The sequence below is a fragment of the Hemicordylus capensis genome, chromosome 2 (assembly GCF_027244095.1).
Source record: "Hemicordylus capensis ecotype Gifberg chromosome 2, rHemCap1.1.pri, whole genome shotgun sequence".
Classification (NCBI taxonomy): domain Eukaryota; kingdom Metazoa; phylum Chordata; class Lepidosauria; order Squamata; family Cordylidae; genus Hemicordylus; species Hemicordylus capensis.
The window spans coordinates 102905096-102927955 of NC_069658.1; the positions used below are offsets into that span (position 1 = coordinate 102905096).

General features: G+C 41.9%; 1 protein-coding gene and 1 non-coding gene across 5 annotated transcripts in view; both read right to left on the reverse strand.

Annotated features, from left to right (window-relative positions):
• The window catches only part of PCSK5 (proprotein convertase subtilisin/kexin type 5), a 440322-nt gene that overhangs the window by 119215 nt on the left and 298247 nt on the right, over positions 1–22860 (reverse strand). For 3 of the 4 annotated variants that reach the window (XM_053294459.1, XM_053294457.1, XM_053294458.1), the window contains exons 11-13: positions 18639–18756; positions 13889–14098; positions 1559–1695 (exon numbers count right to left, since the gene is read on the reverse strand). In XM_053294459.1, coding sequence (XP_053150434.1) covers positions 1559–1695; positions 13889–14098; positions 18639–18756 — 465 coding nt within the window. Of the gene's footprint in view, positions 1–1558; positions 1696–13310; positions 13542–13888; positions 14099–18638; positions 18757–22860 lie in introns of those variants that run through there. The other variant, XR_008315836.1, reaches the window with a different exon arrangement.
• On the reverse strand, positions 3306–3378 carry TRNAV-UAC (transfer RNA valine (anticodon UAC)). Its single transcript has one exon. It is a non-coding gene; the product is annotated as a tRNA-Val (tRNA).

Genomic DNA, 22860 nt, shown 5'->3' on the forward strand with positions numbered 1-22860 from the left:
TTTACTATGTATGATTATTGAATAATAAATAATGTTTGAAATTGAGAGCCTATAAATGTAAAACTGTTCTTTTAATCCACTTTTGCAAGCACATTAATAAAAGATTATATTACATATGTTTAATTTCTTCAACTTTCGTATAAGTGTGATCAACACAAACTGACTTTGCCTGGTGAACTTCAGGCCTCACCTCCTAGTAAAGCATACTTGTAGTTTGGGTGACAACATGATTATGACATATCATCATAAGGGGACATTAATTTATAGCAGGATGTGGGAGAAGATTCCAGAGTTGAATATTGAGTATTTGTCTCTGGCTGCAATTTGGGGGAAAAATAAATAAATCTTCAGCTGTGAGCTGTGCCTCTCTCTCAACCATACTATGGTTATCCATAAGTTAGCTAATTTTTACACTATTTATCTAATGGATTCTTCAATTCAGTGTTTGTTCATTTGTGGGTTTTTTAAAATAAATAAATAAATAAATAAATAAATAAATAAATAAATAAATAAATAAATAAATAAATCTCTGCTATTAAACATGCATAAAACACATGGGATTGTTTGGCTTGACTTCGCTTTTTAATGAGTCGATGAATGTTCCCTGTACTTATGGTATTCAGAGCAAAATTGTTAGTAATGAGAATATCGCAAGCCCTGTCAGATTCAGTCCTAAAACCTGAACAACAGTTGCCTTAAAAGCTATAAATCAATAAAAGCTGGCCCACAACAAATGTGGTGCTAAAAAAAAAAAGCTTGTTAATATCTTATAGTATATGCATTGATTTAGCCACCTTGGGATTTTCTTAATGAAAGGTGGGGTATAAATTTAACAATCAATCAATCAATCAATCAATATTTTAACTTGTCATATCTGTGTTTAATATCTTAGCTATTAATTATATTTGCATCTTACCCTCCTGCTGTGGAATGTTTTATATTCACAGCATCCCAATAAAATATGTTAGATTGATAAGAAGATTCAACTATATCCAGAATCATCATAATAAAAAAATAAACCCCATGCCCTAACCATCAAAATTTAAACACAAAGATTTGAACCTGGCTTTCCTACATTTGAGCTCCAGCACCACTTCTTAAGTACCACTTTTTGTGGAAGATTGTGAACTTATGCCAGGAAGTAATGAGACAGGAGTCTACTTCTGCTGCCCCAACTTCTGTATGGATAAAATATGATCTAATTGCTGAGAGGCTCACTCTCAGTGTACTCTGAGAGTGTACTCTGAGCAGCTGGGAGGTAAAACAGTACATAAAAGAACTGTCACTATTTTCCAAACCCACTGAAAATAAACAAAGGTTGAGAAGATTCAAATATATCCAGAATCATTATAATCAAAAATAAACCCCATGCCCTAACCATCAAAACTTAAACACTTACATTCGAGTGAACTCTACCAAAAACCTATGAGGAATCCATTTATACTTCTATGACACCTCAGATAAAGCAGGTACATGGCAGTGAAATTGTGAAGAAGAAGAGGAGGAGGAGGAGGAGGAGGAGGAGTCCAGCTTGGATGTTTATCAATGGGATTCATACCTGGAGTCTTGACATTTCTCAGCTGTGATGGAGTATCATAAATTTCCAAGATCCAGTCACCAGCTGCTTTTTCTCCCCAGCAATGAGTAGTCATGAACTCCCAGTTTTTAAACCCTTCCATGGAATGGTCAAACAACCTTTTAAAGAAAGCAATAACAATTTAACACTTATAAACACAAGAAAATAAAATGTATATGAATTCTTACTACCATATATTTTGTATTATATAGATACAAATAGAAACTTGGTAAAAAATGTCACATCAGATCTGAAATCTCAAGTGTTACATTGGTGAGGAAGGGAAAGCATAGGGCATTGATGGGCAGTAGGACAGTGACATGTAGGACTGGGAGGATCCTGTCAGAACAGTTTGCTTGTTTGGTATAGTATATTTTGTTGCTTTTACCATATTTTTTCTTCTTTTCTTTTTGTTAAGGTTTGTTTCTTTTTGTTTTTAGGATGTTCTTTCTTTTTTTGTGGTGGCATTTTCTCCCACTCTTTATATAGCCTATGTCTTGTATAACACCAGCTTCACCAACTGTCAATAGTTTTGCTTGCTTGTTCGTCCCCTCCCTCTTCCCAATTATTTCTTTCACTCTTCTCCCCTCAAACTTCCATTGTTATTGGCTGTACCGTGTTGACTGATAGGAGAAGAACAAACTGTTTTTGGAGCCTTCGTTCAAGCATTTCATGGCAGCAAAGAGTATGTGCTCTTTTGCTTCTTCAGGGGTGGTTTTTAGTTCTGGAGAGAAGTCTTGGCTTTAGTCCCAACAACTAACATTTTTGGGCATGCCTTGTGATCTCTCTCAACATCCCTGAATGTCCTCTCACCCTTAACAGGAGCTCGTGGAGCTTTGTGCCCTGTTCATATGCTCCATTAGCAGTCAGCAATATATGAATTGACTAACTGCAGGAATCCAGGGAGGACTAGTTCTGCTTTAGTACAGAAATTATTGCTTAAAATGTAGTCTAGTTCCTCCTAAATTAACTACCTCTCATGCAAGTGGTCTTGATGTGTTTGACAAGTGAGGTACAAGATGGAAATAGTGGCTGACATACAGAAGAATTAAGTACTGGTGAAGCAAAAGGAGCATAGCAGCAACACTTCCAGATGAAATACACCAGTGAAGTGACATTTTTCAATCATCTTCTCTTCTCCAGGAAGCCCTCTGTCCCATGCAAAAATATGGCCCTGAGGGCTTGTAAGGGATGGGGATAATGGGAGCTGGAGATGATGGGAGCTGTAGTCCATCATATGAGGACCCGAGGTTCAGAACCCCTGCTCTAGAATATTAGTCTGAGAAAATCCTAAAAGCTAATTTTATACAGCATGTAAAACTGTTGTTTTCTGAATGCCCAAATCCGATCATAAAACATCATGGACAACAAGAAACAAGAGCAAAAGAAAGACTGCCAGCAAAGCTACCTTTTCCAGAATCTGAGAATTTATGACGAGTCTTTAAAATGTTCAGTTATTATTATATCTTTTCAAAACACTCGAAAGATGGGTGTTTTCATTAGTCAAACACCAAGACATGTGTGTTTTCATTAGTCCCCCCCAAAAAAACCTAAAAGTACCATGTTCCCTTCATCTTACCTCTTTTCCCCCTCCTGTCATCTTCAATCCTGATCTTTCTAAAAGTTACAAAGGAACATAGGAAGCTGCCTTATACCACATCAGATCATTGGTCCATGTAACAGGCAATGCTTTCCAAGGTTGCAGACAAGAGTCCTTCCTAGCCCTACCTGAAGGTGCCAGGGATTGAACCTGGGACCTTCTGCATGTAAAGCAGATGCTCTATCACTGAGCTACAGCTGTCCTCAGTCCACCCACCCTGTTTGTAAGCATCTGTATTAAGCTATGTGAATTTTTGTCTTACCAGTTCTTACTGATCAGTTTCCCGAGTATGTTCTGTTGGATGTTACTGATATTAAGAAATATTGGTTCCTGAAAAGACCAACACCCTGAGAAAACAATGCTTTTAATCTTACGTAATTTCTTTGTTCTTTAATATTGTAAACCACTTTGGGTGCCTTTGCCAAGTTAGAAAGGTGGTATTAAAATGCAACGGATAAAATAAAATAAAAATTAATGTAGCTTAAAAACAGCATTGGCTCTTGGAATGCCTCTGTTGATACATATCCAGTGTTTTATCAACTAGAATGCTTAAATCTTTCCACCTACTTGGGTGAATTCAGGGTGAATCTATATAATACATTTGTAGATAAGCATGTTTCTAGAAGATATTGAAGCTATTCTCACAGGTTTTTGCATGCTTGTGAGAACCACCGGGCTCGAGGGCAAGCCTGGTGACTCCACGACAGAAAGCCTACCTAAATAGCCACCCTCTTAAATGAGGTTACCCTCAGTTTTTTAATCATGTCAGCTCGCAGCTGCAGCTGGCACACTTGGGCCTAAACAGCAGCGCTTCCCTGAGCTTGACCCCTGGAACAGCTGAGCGAGTCGTGGGCGGCCCATAGGAGACCTGCTGTTCGTCTAGGTGGGTGATCTGCCCGCCCAGTGACAGGTAGGAGTTTGTCTGTGGGGAGGGTCAGGAAAACCCACTTTCCCCACAGATCCACCCAAAGCTCTTCACATGGATTGTATGAAGAGCTTCAATGTTTCCCACAGCTCATCAATATACTCACATGTGATAAAATAGATATATGACCATAGTAAATTGATCTATGGAGAGCTGGTAGCAAGCATGAATTGTTGCATTTGCTAAGCAGGGTTCTTTGTGGTTTACATTTGTAGGAGCTGCTACATTTGAGCACTATCTGCTGCTTAGGGGATGGGATCAGAGCTCAGTGGAAGAGCATCTGCATACTTGCATACAGAAGGCCCCAATTTCACTCCCTGGCATCTCCTGGTAGGACTGATAGAAACTCTTGCATGAAACCTTGGGGAGCTGCTGCCAGTGGTCAGACTTAGTACAGGGCAGCTTCCTATGAAATGAATAATCAATAGGTGACTTAAATCCCTATTTTACTGTTCCATCCATTTACTTTGTCAGTTTTACTGTGCTCTAGGAAGGACAGCTTCAATTCTCCCTTGAGAAACCAGTGAAAATTTCCATGCTCAAACTTGAAGAAGAACGTTAAGGGATTTGAAAGACCCTGTGAAAATTACTAGCTAGTCTCTAAAGCCCACCAAGTTATTCTCTGAGCCTGACTTTAGAGATGTTTGCCAGGCAGACACTCTTTCTATCTGCCTTCCCCTCAAATCACCCTCTCAAAACGCTCTCTCCCCTTTACTGATTCTGCAAGTGGTGGGTGTAGCAGCAGTTTCAGTGCACAGTGAGGAGGAAGATTTTTTCCTTTAGCAACATATGGGGAGTGCAGAGGCTGGTTTTCCTCTCCACCCCTTGCCTGTCTCAGGAAAACAAACCTTCACACTCCCCATATGGTACCATAATCCCAGGGCAACACTATCCTTCCTCTTCATGTGGTGCTGGTGCTGTATCCACCACCAACTGGAATAAATAATTAAAAGGAGGGTAAGGGTATATTTAATGTGCTTTTTGTGGACAGGCTGATGGTGGGTCACTCTCTCAGTCTCCTTGGATGGGCTCAGGGGAAAAAAAAGATTTCTTCCTATTTGAGGGGAGGTAGGTGTTTGCAGAATGTGAGCTGTCCACGAGGTTTTCAAAACAAACGCTAGTGCAAGGTTTAAGAGAACTTTACCTGTGTGACAAACACTTAGAGGTCAGTACAGAACTTCTTCTGACTCACACAGGGACAAACAGGAAGGAGAACAGAAACTCCTAGCTCGCCCTCCGGTACTGAGGAAGCTAAAGTGCCCCCTCTGGCTTCATAGAAGATTACATGCAAACTATACTCAGCAAATTAGGCTGCAGCTGTTGCATATCCCAACAGGAGGAAAGAAACTGGACCATCTCTGAGTTAATCTGAGGCAAGCTGAGTATAATTCACCCATCTCTAGTTTTCCAAAGTGGGTTCTTAAACGTCTATCACATCTTCGACCACAATTCTAATCTAGTTTAAGGAAACTGTATTAAGATTCTCAAAGTCCACTTATGCCTCTTGATTTTGTAATATTTCTTTGGACACTTTTGGGATGGTTGGATTATTAAATAAAATAATTCAATAGTTTTTGCATTGTGTGGGAACTGGCCTATGTTAAACATGAAAGTTAAACATGATGCTCAAGGCAATGCCAGTGTTCCAAATTGGCCGGAGGTGCTGCACACATCAAAGCTAGCCCCAGCAATGTTGTGCAAGAGTTTAATTGTGCAACTACTTCCAACAATGCACCCACACTTGTGCAGTGGAACTTATATTGTTTCCAATGTAAGTAATACTGCACAAGCATGGTCATACTTTTTAAGAAGTTGCGCAACTGCACTCTTATGTAACACCACTGGGGCTGGTTTGCTGGATGATCAGAAACATCTACACTGTCGTGTGCATCATGTGGACTGAATATTTTTTGTCACTGATATAGACTATTTTGCACTTTGTCCAACATGCAATATAGGTTTTAGAAATACTGGTGCCCTGCACAGTGGAGAATATTTATTCTCCTCAGAAACATGTGTCTATTCCACACTGATATGCAGCTTGAAAGAAACAAAAGTAAATGTTTTTCCTACTTTACTTTCTCATGCTGCTTCCTAGTCTCCAGAAACAGATTCCCAGTGCTATAGAACCTATTTATTTTTCATTTACTGAGTGCTTGCCTGCAATGATGCTAATGCATTGCAACAGGACTTGTTTCTGTCAATTATATCAATAGAAACACTCAGAGCCTTTTGGGGGGGTCTGTCAACATCCAGTTCAGAAGTTGATGGCAAAAGAGAGGGGAACAGAATTAGAAATGGAGAGAATTCTTTTTAGAAGACAGAAGCATATTTCTACTTTAAAAAACAGAAGAGAACAGGACAAAGTGAGCAGCTCCTGAAAATAGCAAGCTGAAGGTGAGAAGAATGCATTATGCCCGTTACTGGGATAAAATGTGCAATTTCAGTCACAGGTCAAGGGCGTTCAGTCACTCAGTTGAAACTAATAATTGGGCTATAAATTCAAACAGCAAAGAAGTGACATTTACAATGGAAAACGTTAGGATCAGAACAACTGCCATGCTGGGTCAAATCAAAGGTCCTTCAGCTCCAGTACATTGTTTCTAGCAGTGACTAACTGGATGCCCTTCAGAAGCTCAGGAGGAGGATTGTATGTTGGTGATTGTTCACCCCTTCTGTTTGTTCCCAGCATCTAGTACTCAGAGGTACAGAGTCTCCAAACATGTAGATGTATGGCTAAATGTCGGAGTTAATAGATTATAGTAATTTTTCTATTAGGGATGTGCCTGAATCATTTCGGGCAGTTGTAGGTGGGGAGGGGGGCAGAGAGCAGTAGCTTTATGAATGGGGCATGCAGTTCCTTACCTGCTCTGCCGCTGTTCTGCTCACAGCGCAGTCCTTCCCAAAAGACTGCACGTGGCTGGCAGCATGCACATGGCAGCCGTGCATGTGTGGCGGCTATTTGTGTGGTCAGCAACACCATGATCACACAAATGGCTGCCATGCATGTGCAGCAGCCATGTGCATACCTGAATCGATTCACACATCCCTACTCACTACTTACTAATTTAGACCCCAAATATGTTAACACTAGGCCCTGTACAGATACCAGGGGATCTTTGCTGTTTATTTCTCTAATTTATTCCTACTTTTGCTTCAACTTTTTAACCATTAGCAGTGGAAGTAAAAGATGCTTGTGATGATGCTTAAAACGAATTTCTCATGGAATGCTTTTCTCTGAGTAGTTATACTTCACTAGCTCTCAAGAGCACCATTCTAGAAGGCATCATAGAGAATGTTGTCCAGTGGTCTGACTTGGCAATAATCCATTGCAGAACTCAAATTATAGATCTTTATTAGAAGGGTTATTTTTTTTTAAGCCTTGACTTGTCCAGCTACATATCTTTTGATTTAGTAATTGGTTTCAGGCACAAGGAGAGAGAATAATATTTTATTTAATGTCTATCTTCATATGTAGCCACCTAATGGCACAGCAGGGAAGTAACTTGCTTAGCGAGCAAGAGGTTGCCACCTATATCGGGCAGTAGCAGCAATATAGGAAGATGCTGAAAGGCATAATCTCATACTGCGCGGGAGATGGCAATGGTAAACCCCTACTGTATTCTGTCAAAGAAAACCACAGGGCTCTATGGTCGCCAGGAGTTGACACCAGCTCGAGGGCACAACTTTACTTTACTTTATATCTTCATATATTTTATTATTTTAGTACGTATTTTAGTAAGAAATAATAAATTGCTAGCTGACCACATATACATGGAATAGTGTCTCTTTAAACCAAGCTGTAAATAGCTTTGTTAATGGGGCGGATCTTATCTATAGGCAGCTCTCACCTTAAATTTCTCAGTCAGTCATGTTGTCTGCCTCCATTTTGGGTGCCTACTGCCTCCCTCTGCTCTTGCCTGTAGCCTGCTCATGCTTTAAGAACTGTGAGGTGGGCAATGGTAGCCCCAGACAAATGAAAAGCCCCCAGTCTTTTAAAATATTAATATTAATAAGGCAGGAGACAATAAGCATGCTCACTTGTTTTGCCAAAGTGGGCAGTCCTAGGACCGCCCAATAAACCAATCAGAGAGGGACTAGGCTGACTAACCCCTCAGGCAACCGATCTGAATGCCCAGATGTGGAGAAGACTTTTTCTTTAGCTACTCAGAATTCAATCACCATTTTGGTTGGAGATCAGGTAGGCTGTCTGGTTGTTGCTAAGTCTGATCTTTTGCTGGCCTCTTTGTTTGTGTTTGTGTAGAGGGGAGTAATGCAACCTCTGTTTCTCTCCCTTGCTCTCTGACGTGATCTGTATGCAAAGCACTATGGCCCATTCCCTTGCCATAAAACACTGGAAGGAGCTGCAAACTGTGAGACTGGAATAATGAGATTAGAAATTGGCATAAGAAGCCAGAATGTTCTTTTAGGGTATATGCATGGATTTCTGAGTGCTTTTCAAATAATTGCAGGTGGCTTTCCATGTGAGTGTGGTGTAGAGAAATAATTGAATCTGTTGGAAGGAAAACTATTTTAAAAATCAATTTGCTATGCAGAGAGCTAAGCAGGTTTTTCTGTGAATTGTGGCCAGTAGCTGTAACATTAATATGCTCACTGGGGGTTATGGTTCATGGGCAAGGACTAAGGAAGTGACCTCTCTCTCTCTCTGCAAAAAAGGATAGGCACTCAGGATACATGGATGGCACTCAAGGTGGGCAGAGAATGGCACCCAGTTATTCAGCAGACATGGAGTAGGGAGTGGGTGTCCCCATGCATCTTTGCTTCCATGGTGTTCTCTAAGTTGCAGGAGATAGTTCATAGCTGTAGCAAGCATAATTGAAAAATGTGTTTTTAAAAATGTATTTATGTATGCATTTTTAAATAGGGAGGCAGAGCTGTCCATGTAACTTCAGAATGCATTTGTTCTCCACTCTTGTAGCTGGTCTCTGCTTTACCTGTGTCTTATATAGATTTATTTACTTTTACATGTATAGTCTGTGCTTCCTCCAAGAAACCCAGAGTGGTGCATATGAATACATTCATCCTCCCACAGCCCTATGAGGAAGGTAATGCTGAGAGGCTGTGACTGTCCCAAAGTCAATCAGTGGGCTTCATGGTTGAATGGGGATTTGAACTTGATATCCATTGTCTAGTTCAGCACACTAACCACTGTACCACTCTGGCTCAGAGTTCTTTCTCATTGTTATTTATTAGTAATAGTATTCACTTTTGACAAACAAATAAACTAGGTGGGAGGCACTTCAGAGGCAGCATGTAACCAGAGGCTTCCTTTGTAAAGTGAATTTGTTTCTTTATTTAGTTTCTTTGTCCATCTAGGTGCCTGAGTAGCCCAGGCAGTCCCAGAATCAGCTGGGCCATTCAGGCACCTAGTTTTTCTTCTTGGATCCTGAGTAGGACCCCCAGGTCATGTCAGTCCCTCCCAACAGTGCCACTTTCATGTATGCTGGGTCAGGTCAACAGACAAGCAGCGAGGTGGCCACATTTGCAGATGACACCAAACTATTTAGGGTAGTGAAATCCAAAATAGATTGTGTGAGGAGCTCAGAAAGGATCTCTCCAAACTGGGGGAGTGGGCGACAAAATGGCAAATGCGGTTCAGTGTTGGCAAGTGTAAAGTGATGCACATTGGGACGAAAACCCCTAACTTCACATATATGCCGATGGGATCTGAGCTATCAGTGACTGACCAGATCTTGGGGTTATGGTGGACAGCGGAAAGTCAATTGAAAGTTTTGACTCAGTGTGCGGTAGCTGCTTAAAAGGCCAGTTCCGTGCTAGGGATCATTAGGAAGGGGACTGAAAATAAAACTGCTAACATTATAATGCCCTTATACAAAACTATGGTGCGGCCACACTGTGTACACTTATTGTCGCCATACCTTAAGAAGGACATTGTAGAACTGGAAAAGTTGCAGAAGAGGCCAACTGAGATGATCAGGGGCCTAGAGCACCTTCCTTATGAGGCAAGACTACAACACCTGTGGCTTTTTAGTTTGGAAAAAAGACAACTGTGGGGAGACATGATAGAGGTCTATGAAATCATGCATGGTGTTGAGAAAGTGTATAGAGAGAAATCCCCTTCCCCCGCTCGCATAACACTAGAACCAGGGGTCATCCCATGAAACTGATTACCAAGAAATTTAAGACCAAGAAAAGGAAGTACTTTCCCACAAAGCTTAATCAACTTGTGGAATTCTCTGCCACAAGATGTGGTGACAGCTGGATGGCTTTAAAAGTGGTTTGGATGCATTCATGGAGGAGAGATCCATCAACAGTTGCTAGTCTGAGGGCTATAGGCTACCTCCAGCCTCAGAGGCAGGATGTCTCTGAATACCAGTTGTAGGGGAGTAACAGCAGGAGCGAGGGCATGCCTTTAGCTCTTGCCTGTGGGCTTCCCAGTGGCACCTGGTGGGCCACTGTGTGACAGGACACAACTATATGGGCCTTGGGCCTGATCCAGCAGGGCTGTTCTTATGTTGTTAGGTCAGAAATCTGACATTTGGGGCCATTCACAGGCCTGCTTTCAGCCAACTGTCCATAAAAATCGATGGTGATCTTGCAATACAAAATGAAATTAAGGAAATTAATTTTCAATTAATTCATTGAAAAGAGAGGACATCATGACTGTATTTTGATTTCAGCTACCCTTAAATATATTGATATATGTATACCTAGGTCAGGACAACAATAGTTAATTATGGAACTAAAAGAAAAGAGCTCATGATTTAATACAAGTAACATCCAAGTTCCTGCACAAGACGTTATATATTGTTGAGATGTTTGGCAATGGTGACTACAGTACTGTAAAACTGTCAAACAATGAAATAGGTAGCATATTGCTAAAATTGGCTTCCTTAACAGAAGAAGGGAGGGTGGCCATTGTGACACTAATTCTAAAGAGAGACTAAAAGGAAATTTCAGGATCCAGGAAATTACTAGCCTAACAGTTTAATGTCTTCCCTGAGTAAATTCATACAAAGCTTTCTTAAAGCTAGAATTTTAAACATATAGAAGAAAATATTTTGCTAGATAAAAACAAGTATGATTCTTGCCTCACCAAACTTTCAGGATTATTTATGACTGTCAACAAGCACATTTACTTAAGAGATGTGCTAGATGTTATGTACTTTGGCTTTAAAAAACAACAACAACCCATACTGTTCCTTACCTAAGATTCCCAAGAAAACATAGCAGTAACTGAATATCAACAGGAGCTATTTATTAGAGATGTGCAAATTGATTTGCATCAAATAAATTTGAGCTTGGATTGAGGTGATTCAAGTGATTCAAACTGCATTTGAACTGCCCCTAAAATGGAGGGCCTGATTTGAGTTTGAATTGAATTACCCCTATACAACTTGAATCAATTTGAGTGATTTGAGTGCCATTTTGAGGCCTGGGGAGAGCTGGTCTACCAATTGGGGTCAGAGGTTAGACCAGCCCTCCGCTCTGGACTTAGCGTGTCTGCCCACTTCAGACTAAGTCTTCGGAGGACCAGTCTACCCGGCAGACTGGTCCTCTGAGGCAGGCTGATGCACTAAGTCCAGAGCGGAGGGCTGGTCTACTTGCTGACCTCAGTCGGTAGACCAGCTCTCCCTGGAAGAGCTGCCATTTTGAGGCCATTTCCCCACTGCATCCGTTACTTCCCCCATTACTTCCAACTGTTACTTATACTCATCACTATATAATTATTTGTTTATTCATTTATATCCTGCCTTTTTTCTAGAGAACATGGCATAGACAGGATTCCCAGATGGCCTCCCATCCTAGCATTGACTGGTTCTAGACCTGTGTCACTTCAGGACGTTAGCTGCATTATGTAGCCTCATGTACTACTATGCCCTACATTCATATAATTTTTTTTTAAAGCCATGACCTAACCCAAAACCATATAAGCAAAGGTTTACAGTCTATGAAAATGCAACACAAGAAAGAAAAACTGGATAAGTAATTGTCTTTCTTCACCAGAAAAGTGAAGTAATTGTCTTTCTTCACCAATTGGAAATGAAAACGTATCCTGTTTCATATTGTTGACAATCTGTGTCTAAGACTCTATAATCACCACCACCTGGAATTTCCCATTTTGTGGACAGTATGTAATCTGATGCCCTTATGAACTATTCTGTTTTTGGTAAGATCCTTATATTTCACAAACTGTTTTTCATTTTCCAGATGTTTTAATGCTTCCTGGCTTCAGCGTCAACCAATTGCTCTTTTCTTATTGATTGGGGCTTTATAGGAATTGGCTTGTCCTGATAGTAGCACACTGGAGTAGGAAATCATCAGGTAAATATAATCTGGAGAAACTAAAGCACATGACTTAGTGACATTCCATATTTCCTAAAGGAAAATTTATGTAGTCTGAGGAAGAAAGGCATCTACATCTTTTCGGAGCAATGGCTTGTAGAAAATTAGGAACTCTGAAATCTGATAGGTGAAGTCTTGTTACAAACAGAGGCTGACATATTCTGAAGCATAACATAGACAATGCAGAACTGCCCATGCCACTGCAGGGTTTTAACATGGTGAAGCTGCTGTGCAAGAGGGCTGTTCCAGCAGCCTGCATACTTCTTGAATAGGGAATAATGCAAGTACTGCACAACCTGAAATTGTGCAAGGTAAGCTGTACTGAAACAACCCTCTTGCAAATCACTATTGTGTTACAGCCCTGCAGCAGAACTGCCAATCCTGCACTGTTCATGTTATGCTGAGGATCACATCAACTAGAATTATTTGACTGCATCATACTGCCTTTCAAAGGGTTTACACGAATGATCTCTATTCCTATGACAAAAAATGAAGAGATCTGCCAGTATCTCTCTCACCCGTAACAATAAAATCTTTTCATTGTGCCCTGATACAGCTAGAATGTTCTACGTGTTCTACATTATAAATCTCAGTTCAGTATAAACTGAAGTTTATTTTGAAATTATATTATTGAAATGGACTGAAATTAAAAGAGAACAAACTCTGGCTAGACATTAGGAGGCATTTCCAAACTGTAAAGAGAATTTGACAGTGGAGCAAGTCTGCAAAGTGATGGGTTCTCTTTTGCTGTTAGTTTTCAAACAAAGACAGGATGGCTGTCTGTTCGGGTTGCTGTAGTAGATTCCTGCATTGAGTCAGGAACTGGACAGAGACCTCCACGGTTTTCTACAACTCTAAAATTCGATGATTAATGCAATTACCAAGGAACTAGATGCCAAGCCAAAGTCCCTGACTGTCAGAGGATTCCAGGGCCACATGCTTGGACTGATCCCAGAAAACAATCTTATAATAATCAAAGTTCATGAAATGATCAAGAGGAAGCCCTTTTAGGATCAGGAGAAACAGGCAAATGTTCCAGACTGACATTATCACGCATTCCTTGGTCTGGAGCAATCAGGTCAGACAGGCTGGGATGCATCCTACTTTCTGTCCTTATTTTGGGAGGAAAAATATAAAAGTACTTGTTATTAAAAGGTATTGCTCCATCAGCTGTCTTCCTGTTAAACTTATTCTTATTCAGTTCCTCTGTATTCTCCAGTGATCTCACCATTTGAAGAAATGTCAAAATCTATTGCTCCCAACACTAAAGATTACAGGATTATTCTAGCCTCTGTTAATATTCATAATGGTAGCTGATGTAAAAAATCCCCCTTCATTCCGCCCCTCTTCCCAAAATAAATATTCCCAAGTGATTTCCCCCCACTCATCTTTATTTGAATTGCTAACTCTTTAAGAAGTGAACCCTGATTAGATTATAGCATGAATGTGGTTACTGTACCTATTAGCCAGCAGCTGAGATCTTGTTCCAGAAGGAGAGGTCAGATAAATTGCCAGGTCACCACGCCGGGGATGTGTGATAGTGATGCGCACAACAACATGCTCCAGGTAGATCACATGATGATTGGCATTATCTGAGCAGCCAGTGGCTTTGTATATTGAACGAACACCATTATCTGGTCCATTACGAATATTATCTGGTCGTATTGTTCTGTTTCAAAAACAACACCATAGTTATGATTGCCAATGAATACTACAAAAATGTGTTATGTGACTTTGGCGATACTGAAATTGAGAGGCATGTTCCAGTACTTTATTCCAAATGCCTAACTATCCATTCAAAGCTGGCTTTATTTTAGTTGTTCATTAGATGAAATCAATATCTTCACATCAGTAGTACTACAACCTAAAAGATTTGCTTCACTATATGTAAAAAGAATTAAAGTTTAGCTAAAAATAGTTACAGATTCCAGATCATCATTTATATATTATTTTACTTTCCCTCACATTTTAGATCCTACAAATACATGATGACACATTGAGGCTATTCCCAGGATTACTGGAAAGCGGGCTAAGGGAGCTTAGCCCGCTTCCCAGTGACCGTGGGAACCACTGGGCTCACAGGCAAGCCCGGTGCTCCCAAGGCAGCTATCCCACCTAATTCCCCCTCCCCTTAAATCAGGTTAACAGAGCGCTCATTTTTTTGCTCGTGTAGACAAGTAGATCCCTGCAGGGCAGGGCATCCTGGCCACATGGCCCTCGATCCCTGCAGCCCGCACTGGCTCTGTGACGGAGCCGGCAGTCATGTGGATGGCTGATCCGGCCACCCAGGGCTGCAGTTTGATCATCTGTGGGCAGAGCAGGCTAAGCCCACTCTCCCCACAGACCTGACAGAAGCTCTTCTCATGGATCGTGAGAAGAGCTGCAATGAGTTCACATGCTGCCATACACTTGCCTAAAACCCTTCACGGGTTTCATTATCAATCATGCAAATCATACTTCCTCAGTGATAGATCTAGAATAGTTAAGACAACACCAATGAACTAAGTATGAATCACTATACAAAAATACTTGTCATTATGCAAAAATATCAGAAAGGCAGGCTTATATAATTATCTTTATCAAATGATAACAGTAACTTTCATGTCACAGCTATTGTGAAACATCTAATACAGTTTTCTTATAATGTAAATCCAATGACTATCCATGAAGTGAGCTTATCACGTAACCAATATATCACCAGGGCCTCTAAGAATAGGGAATGCCTAGGAAGGTGGATGGAGTCAAAACTAGTCTACCCCAAGGCTTTGCCTATCAAGAGGTCTCAAAAGAAAATCTTATAAATTGTTCAACTCATCTTTGCAAAAATGTTCTTTAGTTTACTTTTGGCCAAGACTTCTTTAGATCTCTGTGGGGCATTTATTATTTGATTTAATAATTTTAGACCTGATAAATACTACCTCATCCTGATGGGCGAATTGACCAAAAAAGAAAAAAAAGGGGGTGGGAAGCAAAGAATAACATAATGAATCAGGGGCGTAATGATAGGGGGGGCAAGCAGGGCACTTGCCCTGGGCGCCACTTGGCAGGGGGTGCCAAAAAGTGCCCGCGCCGATCCCCTGTCTTTTGTGAAAAATTTTTTTTGTGTGATTCCCCCCCCCCCAGCAGTCTGCAAAGAACAGTCCCCTCTCCCCCGGTCCCGGCACCCCCCCCATTGCTCAGCTCCGGGTGGCACTCGGCGCCGCGGTGTGGGCACCTAAAGTTTTCAGTGCCTGCTTGCAAGTTGCAGCTTCGGCGTCGCTCACTCCCCGCCCCCCTCACCCCTCCCTGCGCGACTTACCAGTCGCGAGATCTGTCCGGGCAGGGCGGGCGCTCTCCCATTGGCTTCTGGCGAGTGGAGCCATGCCCTAATCACTCCCAGAGTCTTCCCGATCCCTTCCCGACTCCTTCCACAGCATGAGCAACAAGCAGCAGAGCAGAAGGCTGGGTGCAACGTGCCTCTGGCTCTGACCCCTCCCCTAGCCTCTCTCTCTCTGCTTCCAGCAGCCCTCCTAGTCCTCTTCCCTTCCGCTTTCATTCATTCATTTAACTTTGCAGCACCAGTGTGGCACCTTCCGTCTTAGGAGAACTTGAAGCAGTAGCACAGCCGCTGTCCTTTCCCCTAGCTCTGTGCGTGGTCGGGAAAGCTTGCTTGGAAAGGCCTGGTGCATTTACTCGGTGGAGCTCCAGGAAGCAGCCTCCTTCACTCAGAAAAAATAGCTGAAGCTTCCACACCTCTTCTGTGCTTGGAAAGTGACCCTGGTCTTCTCATGCCTCAGGGGAATCTGGTGAGGTCTAAGGGGGGCAAAATGTCAGGTGAGCAAGGAAGGGGGTGGGTGGCAGGACTCAGATTGTGTGAGTGAAAGAGAGTTCTGATTGGGAACTTTGCATTGATGTGTGGATTGAAAAGCTCTGCACCCGACTGCAAAGCGTCTGTTGCAGTGGGGGGTGGGGAACGAGCAAATCTTTCCTTTTATTTTAAAGTTGAAAAAAGTGGGGTATGGGGTGGGGAGCAGAGAAGAGGGGAAGAGAGACTTGCGTGCCGTGTGAAATGTAACACTCGCAAAACAGACTTCTGAGGAGAGTTTGTCTGGGAGCCTCTCTCACTTAAACACCCCCCCCTTCTATAGTGTGTGTGTGTGTGTGTGTGTGTGTGAAAGAGAGTTCTGATTGGGAACTTTGTATTGATATGCAGAGTGAAAAGCAGAGAGAAGCTCTCTGTTGCAGAGAGAAGCACCTTACAGAGTTCTGTGCAATTTGTAATTCTTAAGAGACAGGTGATGAGAAGGGTCGTTTCAGGGCAGATACTTGTTTTTAAAAGCCACCTCTCCAGCACAACAAAAATGGTGTCCAAATTAATCTGTTCTTTATTGGGCCATGGCACTTGGAGGTAATGTGTGTTTGGTTTTTGGTTAATCCATGGGGGAGCCGAGGGGATTAGGCGGGGAGTATTTTCTAGTTGCGGGGGGAGGGAACTGCTCATTGCAGCAGAAAGGGTATCCTCTTGCCCCAATTTAGCACTGCATTATTTATTTCCATGTGACAGAAGACAAATCTTACTCTTAATTTGCCTGTAGCTTTATTAAACAAGCTATTTGATCATTTTAGGGCACGTTCTGACAAGTGGGGAAAGGCAATATGCATACAGGTCTACAATTATCTCAGTTCTATTTTCCCCACTTGGTTAAAACCCCCAAAGGTAATATGCTTTAACATGCCCCCTCCCCACCACTCCCCTCTAGTGCACGTTAAGGATTATTTGTGTGAGAAACTACAATGCTAGTCTGTGTGTGTGAGATTTCTCTCTCTCCAATTTCTTTCCCTCTATGCCTGAGTTGCTGTGTGTTCTTCCTCCTACCCCACATGCTTGAATTGCTCTCTGTGTGTAAGATTTCTCTGTGTGTGTGTGGTTTTTCTCTCTCTCTCTCAGATTTCTTCCCCCCTATGCTTGAGTTGCTCTGTGTGTGTGTGTGTGTGTGTGTGTGTGTGTTCCTCCTCTTACCCCATATGCTTGAATTGCTCTCTCTGTGTGAGATTTCTCTCTGTGTGTGTCTGAGACAAACCACACACACACAGAGAGAAATCTCACACACAGAGAGCAATCCAAGCATGTGGGGTAAAAGGAGGAACACACACATCATAAAACTTGTGTAATTACTGTAACTGCTGTTAATTAATGATGCCCAAAGCAGTAACTGGTGTTTATTATTAATGGGCCAGTTGTTATGCACTGATGTGTGTGTTTAGCTTAAAAACTAGATTTTTTCACACACCCCCTCTTCTTTCTCCCTTCCAAATTAAATAATTAATAATAATAATAATAATAATAATTGGTTCCTTTTAATTAAAGTCTGAACTATGCCTGGTTCTAGGGGGCGTGTGTTGGAAACGGACATTGGGGATAAATAATTGCAGTGGGGGTGGTGGTTTTGATTTTTTTTTTTTAAGTATAACTAAATTGAATTACATTAAATTAAATATTTTTAAAGATTGAGAAACGTGTGTAGAGCTTCCCGATAGTCTAGACCAGGGGTCCTCAAATTTTGTTCCCCAGATGTTGTTGGACTTCAACTCCCATCATCCCCAGACACAATGGCAAAAGACAGTGGATGATGGGAGTTGTAGTGGAATAGCAGATTCAGGGGTGGGAAACCACTTCTGCAGAGCTTCAGAAGCAGTGGAAAACTCCCTCCACTCTTTTTAGTTCATTTGTACTGGCAAGCCTTTCAACTTGATTTTCTCTTGATTTTTCACCTATGCAAGTATATATTTGAGGTTTCTATGGGGAAATGCATTATTCAGAAATGAAAGCTAGTTTTAAATGTTTTGGCAGTGTGAGCTAATATTATGATAAAAGACATGTTTTCGGAAAGATGCCTGTCAGATGTTTGGATGGGGGTGCGGGGGGGGGGCGCAATTTCAGTGCTTGCCCTAGGCGCCATTTTCCCTAGTTACGCCTCTGTAATGAATGTTTTTCACTTTTCATATTTATTGATTGGAATTAGTGCAAAGAATTCCCCATTCCCCATAATATTCTGGAAGAATGGAGGGAAACAGACTCCTCAAGGCTGTGCTAGCTGGAGAACTGTCCACTTCCCAGCCAAACATCAATTTAGTGAAAGTTTTCAGGAAATCAAATGCACAAATATGGTTAACAAGCCACCATATACAGCCCTAGTAAATAAGTCAACAAATCTTTTCAACAGTATTACTTGATTTGCCGATCTGTGTTCTCAACACACACATGCTGTGGAGGGACTGTGGCCCACTTCTCTGCTTCGAGCACCATGGCTTCAGCATCCATCAACCCAAATCCATACAGATGACTAACTGTAAAATATAAACAGAATTGTTACAATCATAACATTGCCCCAAACTTGACTTGTTTGAAAATCACAGCTATACTTGGCAGGGCACTTTCCAAACCCAGAAAGCTAAGAAAAAGGCTCTGGTAGGGTAATCATCACGGCCACCAAGTCACCGCTTTAGAAAGTTTTTCCCAACGGGGTTTGGTGTGACTAGCAATCCCCATTTCCCTTTTGCTCCCCCTTGCCAGTAAATCTTCCCTCCATGTGTCTGCCTGCACATGGAATTAATAGTTAATTTGGCCAAGCTGCCTTTGAGATGTGTTTCTGCACCAGAGAAATCCCCCCCGCCCGGTCAGTAACCACCCTTGGAGGCTTGAAAAAGGTAAAGAACAAAGGAAAAAATATTTTTATTCAATTACTAGTTCCATCTGAGGTTTTTAGTTTTAGATACACTTCAAAATACTTAGTTGGTTAAATAATATTTCAAAAGCGCCTCGATGATGCTGGGGTGGCACAAAATTTAGTTACTTAGTTGCAAATAACAGATATTTAGGAAATACAAAGCACACACACAAATCAAAATAAATTTCCTGACACAAAGTCTGACTTCACAAACTGTTCCCTAAGCTGGGTTCCCAAAGCCACAAAGCCCTGGCTTCCCCTTTCCTTGACTCACCAAACTTCTGACAAGAATCAAGCCTCCTGAAGATTTCTCACCCTGAGAGATTATCCTGCAGCCTCCAGCCATGAGGCATCTGACCTCATGCTAGTCTGCACTCTCCGCAAAGACTTCCTTTCTTGTTCCCAGAAATCCCAGCAACAGCTTTCTAGTCCCACCCACCTGTTGGACTGTTGCACTTATTGGACAAGCTCTGGAGTTCACCAGAGGGGAGACTGGTCACTAAAAGAGCTCTCAGCCCCAGCAATTCCTTCTCCCCTTTCTGGGTCACCAAGAGAGCCCAATGCCCCAAGAGAGCCCCAAGATCCAGCAACACTGCCAGCTCCTTTCAGGTTGCCAAGAGAGTCTGCAAGTTGCTGGAGCCAGGACTGCTGCCTCAAGAGTGAGCCCCTACAGCACCACTGGAGCCCCCACCCCAAGAGGACCTACAGCCCTAGGGACTTTGCTTCTTCCTTTCAAGTCCATATGTGCTGTAATGGGAAGGGGGTGGGATGGAGCACGTTTCTGCATTTTGTTTTCCATTCATGGAGCATAAGTGGAAAAGAGGAATAGGCATTTTGTCTGTCTTTCCCCCTTTTGATGACAGCACAGACTTGGAAGGAGGAGGTCAGGACATGGATAAAGGAGGCAGTAACAGGGAGCGCCTGCATCTAGTTGCCGACAATATCTTCACATTCATTTCTTTGTCAACCCCTACTATCTGCGAAAGAGACACCTTTTAAAGTTGGTGCTTATATTTAGCAGAAGGAGAACAAGTGTCTATTCAGTCCCAGCACAGCATCTCTCCAGTAGATGTGCCATTGTCTAACTTGTGTTTCTTTTCAGATTGTGAGCTCTTTTGGGACAGGGAACTATCATATTCCTTTTTCTATGTAAACCTTTTGGCTGACATCCAGACTAATGATGTGCTAACAAAAATAAGTTGCCCTAATGCAAGGTTGTTGTGCTATGTAGTTCTGCTAAGTTAGGAGCTTGTGTTTCAGAGAAACCTACATAACCTGTGGTGCAGCTTTCTTCATCAGGTCAGTCTGTATATGTTGCAGGGAATGTTGCAAAGCTATCCTTGTTGTACAAGTGCAATGCTTGCACAAGTGGCCCAAGAATGCATGGGACTGCTCTATTTTAAGCATCTGCTCAGCTGCATGACTTCATGCATGTGTGCAGCTTTGTTCATTGCACTAGCTCAGCATTAGTCTGGATGTCATCCAATGACAATAATATGAACTGGCAGCATGAAACTCTGCTTACTTTCTCCATATGATTGTGGAACAGATACACAAATGGAGAAAGAGTAGTATGAGCTTGGTGGGACACTGATATGGGTGTGCACGGAACCGCCACACTGCGGTCCGGCACTGGGGTGGGGGGTCACTCTAAGAGCGGCGGGAGGGTTTACTTACCCCTCCCGCCGCTTTCCCGCTTGGCGCCGTAAGTAGTAGTGTAATTGGGGCGGCAGGATCCCTCCCTGCCGCCCCTTCCCCGCTGCGGCTCTGCAAAGCTCGGCAAAGCTCCCAATAATGCTTTGCACACGCGTGCAAAGCATTATTGGGAGCTTTGCCGAGCTTTGCAGAGCCGCAGCGGGGAAGGGGCGGCAGGGAGGGATCCTGCCGCCCCAATTACACTACTACTTACGGCGCCAAGCGGGAAAGCGGCGGGAGGGGTAAGTAAACCCTCCCGCTGCTCTTAAATAGCAACAGCAATAGCAATAGCTTTTATATACCGCTCTATAGCCGGAGCTCTCTAAGCGGTTTACAATGATTTAGCATATTGCCCCCAATATTCTGGGTTCAAATGTTTAGGGCAATACGAATAAAGCGACCCCCCGCCCCCAATCCGAACCACCCAGGTCCGGACCGGTCCGGACAGGATGACAATTACAGCTGTAACATGTCATCACCTACATATGTGAGCCAGTTCTCTACCTGGCATTCTACAATAAATATATATGTGAAGTTAAAACTGGAAGAAGTTGTAGTTAAAAGAACCTTTATAGTTGTAGTTATAGTTGTAGTTAAAAGAACCTTTATAGAACACCTGTAGGTGAACTAGACCACAAAATGCTTCCTAAATGCCTTCTCTTGCTTATTTTACTTATGGTATTGGTACCACTGTATACCAATTACTTTTAGGATTAATAGTTTTAAGGCAGTTCTGTAATTCTGACTCAAAATTTTAAGCATTGTGTTAATCAAAATTAGGGATTCTTCATTTGTTTTTGCAACCACAGGTCATCATTACATGACTCAGTTCAAAGGATTTGCAGTACAAACAACAGCCACATTGCCAACTTTAAAAATAAATCTATTGTTTATAAAGTCTAATTTTTTAACTACTGAGAAAGAGATTAACACCCAAGGTTGTAATGCCTATGTTAATTTCCCATGATTGATAGTATTTCTGAAAGTTTCAAAACGTTCTTTTTGTGATGAGGAATGAGTAGGAGTTAGATATTCACTGATGTTTTCAAATTGCATACACATGAAGTATTTTCTCTCTCTTGAAAAACATTTGCATCTAAATACAGTCTAACAGTCAGTGCTGCTGCTAAAGACTTCCATCTGGAAATGTTCCAGACAGCTGATACTTGGCTGTCTGCAGTGCTTCCACTTCAAAGTCCCTGATCAAATGGGCTTGGCCAGCAGCTGAAGGTACTGAGACAGGCCCATCATTTTCACAGACTAAATAATAACAATTTGAGAAAACATTACAGAGTTGATAAAAGTAGCTGATCCTCTGCATCTTGAAAGAAAAAATGTGTTCACCCACTATTCCCACACCTTTAAAACTTACCCTTCTATTTGTGCATAAAATTGTGCATAAAATTGTAATTGCTACATACACTTCTCCTACTATTGTTGGGCCTGACATTAACAAAATCTAGAGCTTCTGGCAGCACCTTAAGATTAGGTTGACTGCATTATAGTGGATCAGGCATGCCCTTCAGGTAGCAGAGCTGTAATTGCTCTCATATGTTCTTGGGGAAAATAGCAGGTGGGGCATATACACAGATCATATGTTGCAAAACTCTGTCTTAAAGGGCAGAAGAAGTGCTGATTTTTCAATGCTAGCAAAGGCCAATACAGCCTCTGCTTAGTACAGACGAGTTACTCCTTCTGTTTTGCTCAATATATACCTTTAGTGGGCTCAGTTGTACTTTTATATCAGTGGTCACCTTGGAAATGTGACAGCAAGGGACCCCACCACAAGGCCACTATGAAGATAATTTGCAACTTTTGAATGGAGAGAAGAAATGAAAGTTGGATACATTCGTTACTGTATTTCTTAACAGACATTCAGTAACAAGACTCTCTGCCTGACTCTTAAGAAACTATGGAGTGCAGAACTGACAACTTTTAAATATTGTAAAAGGGAAAATACCTATCTGTATCCAAGAGTGGAACGGCAGAGTACATCTCAACACTCGCTATCATTTGCTGCAAAGACTTT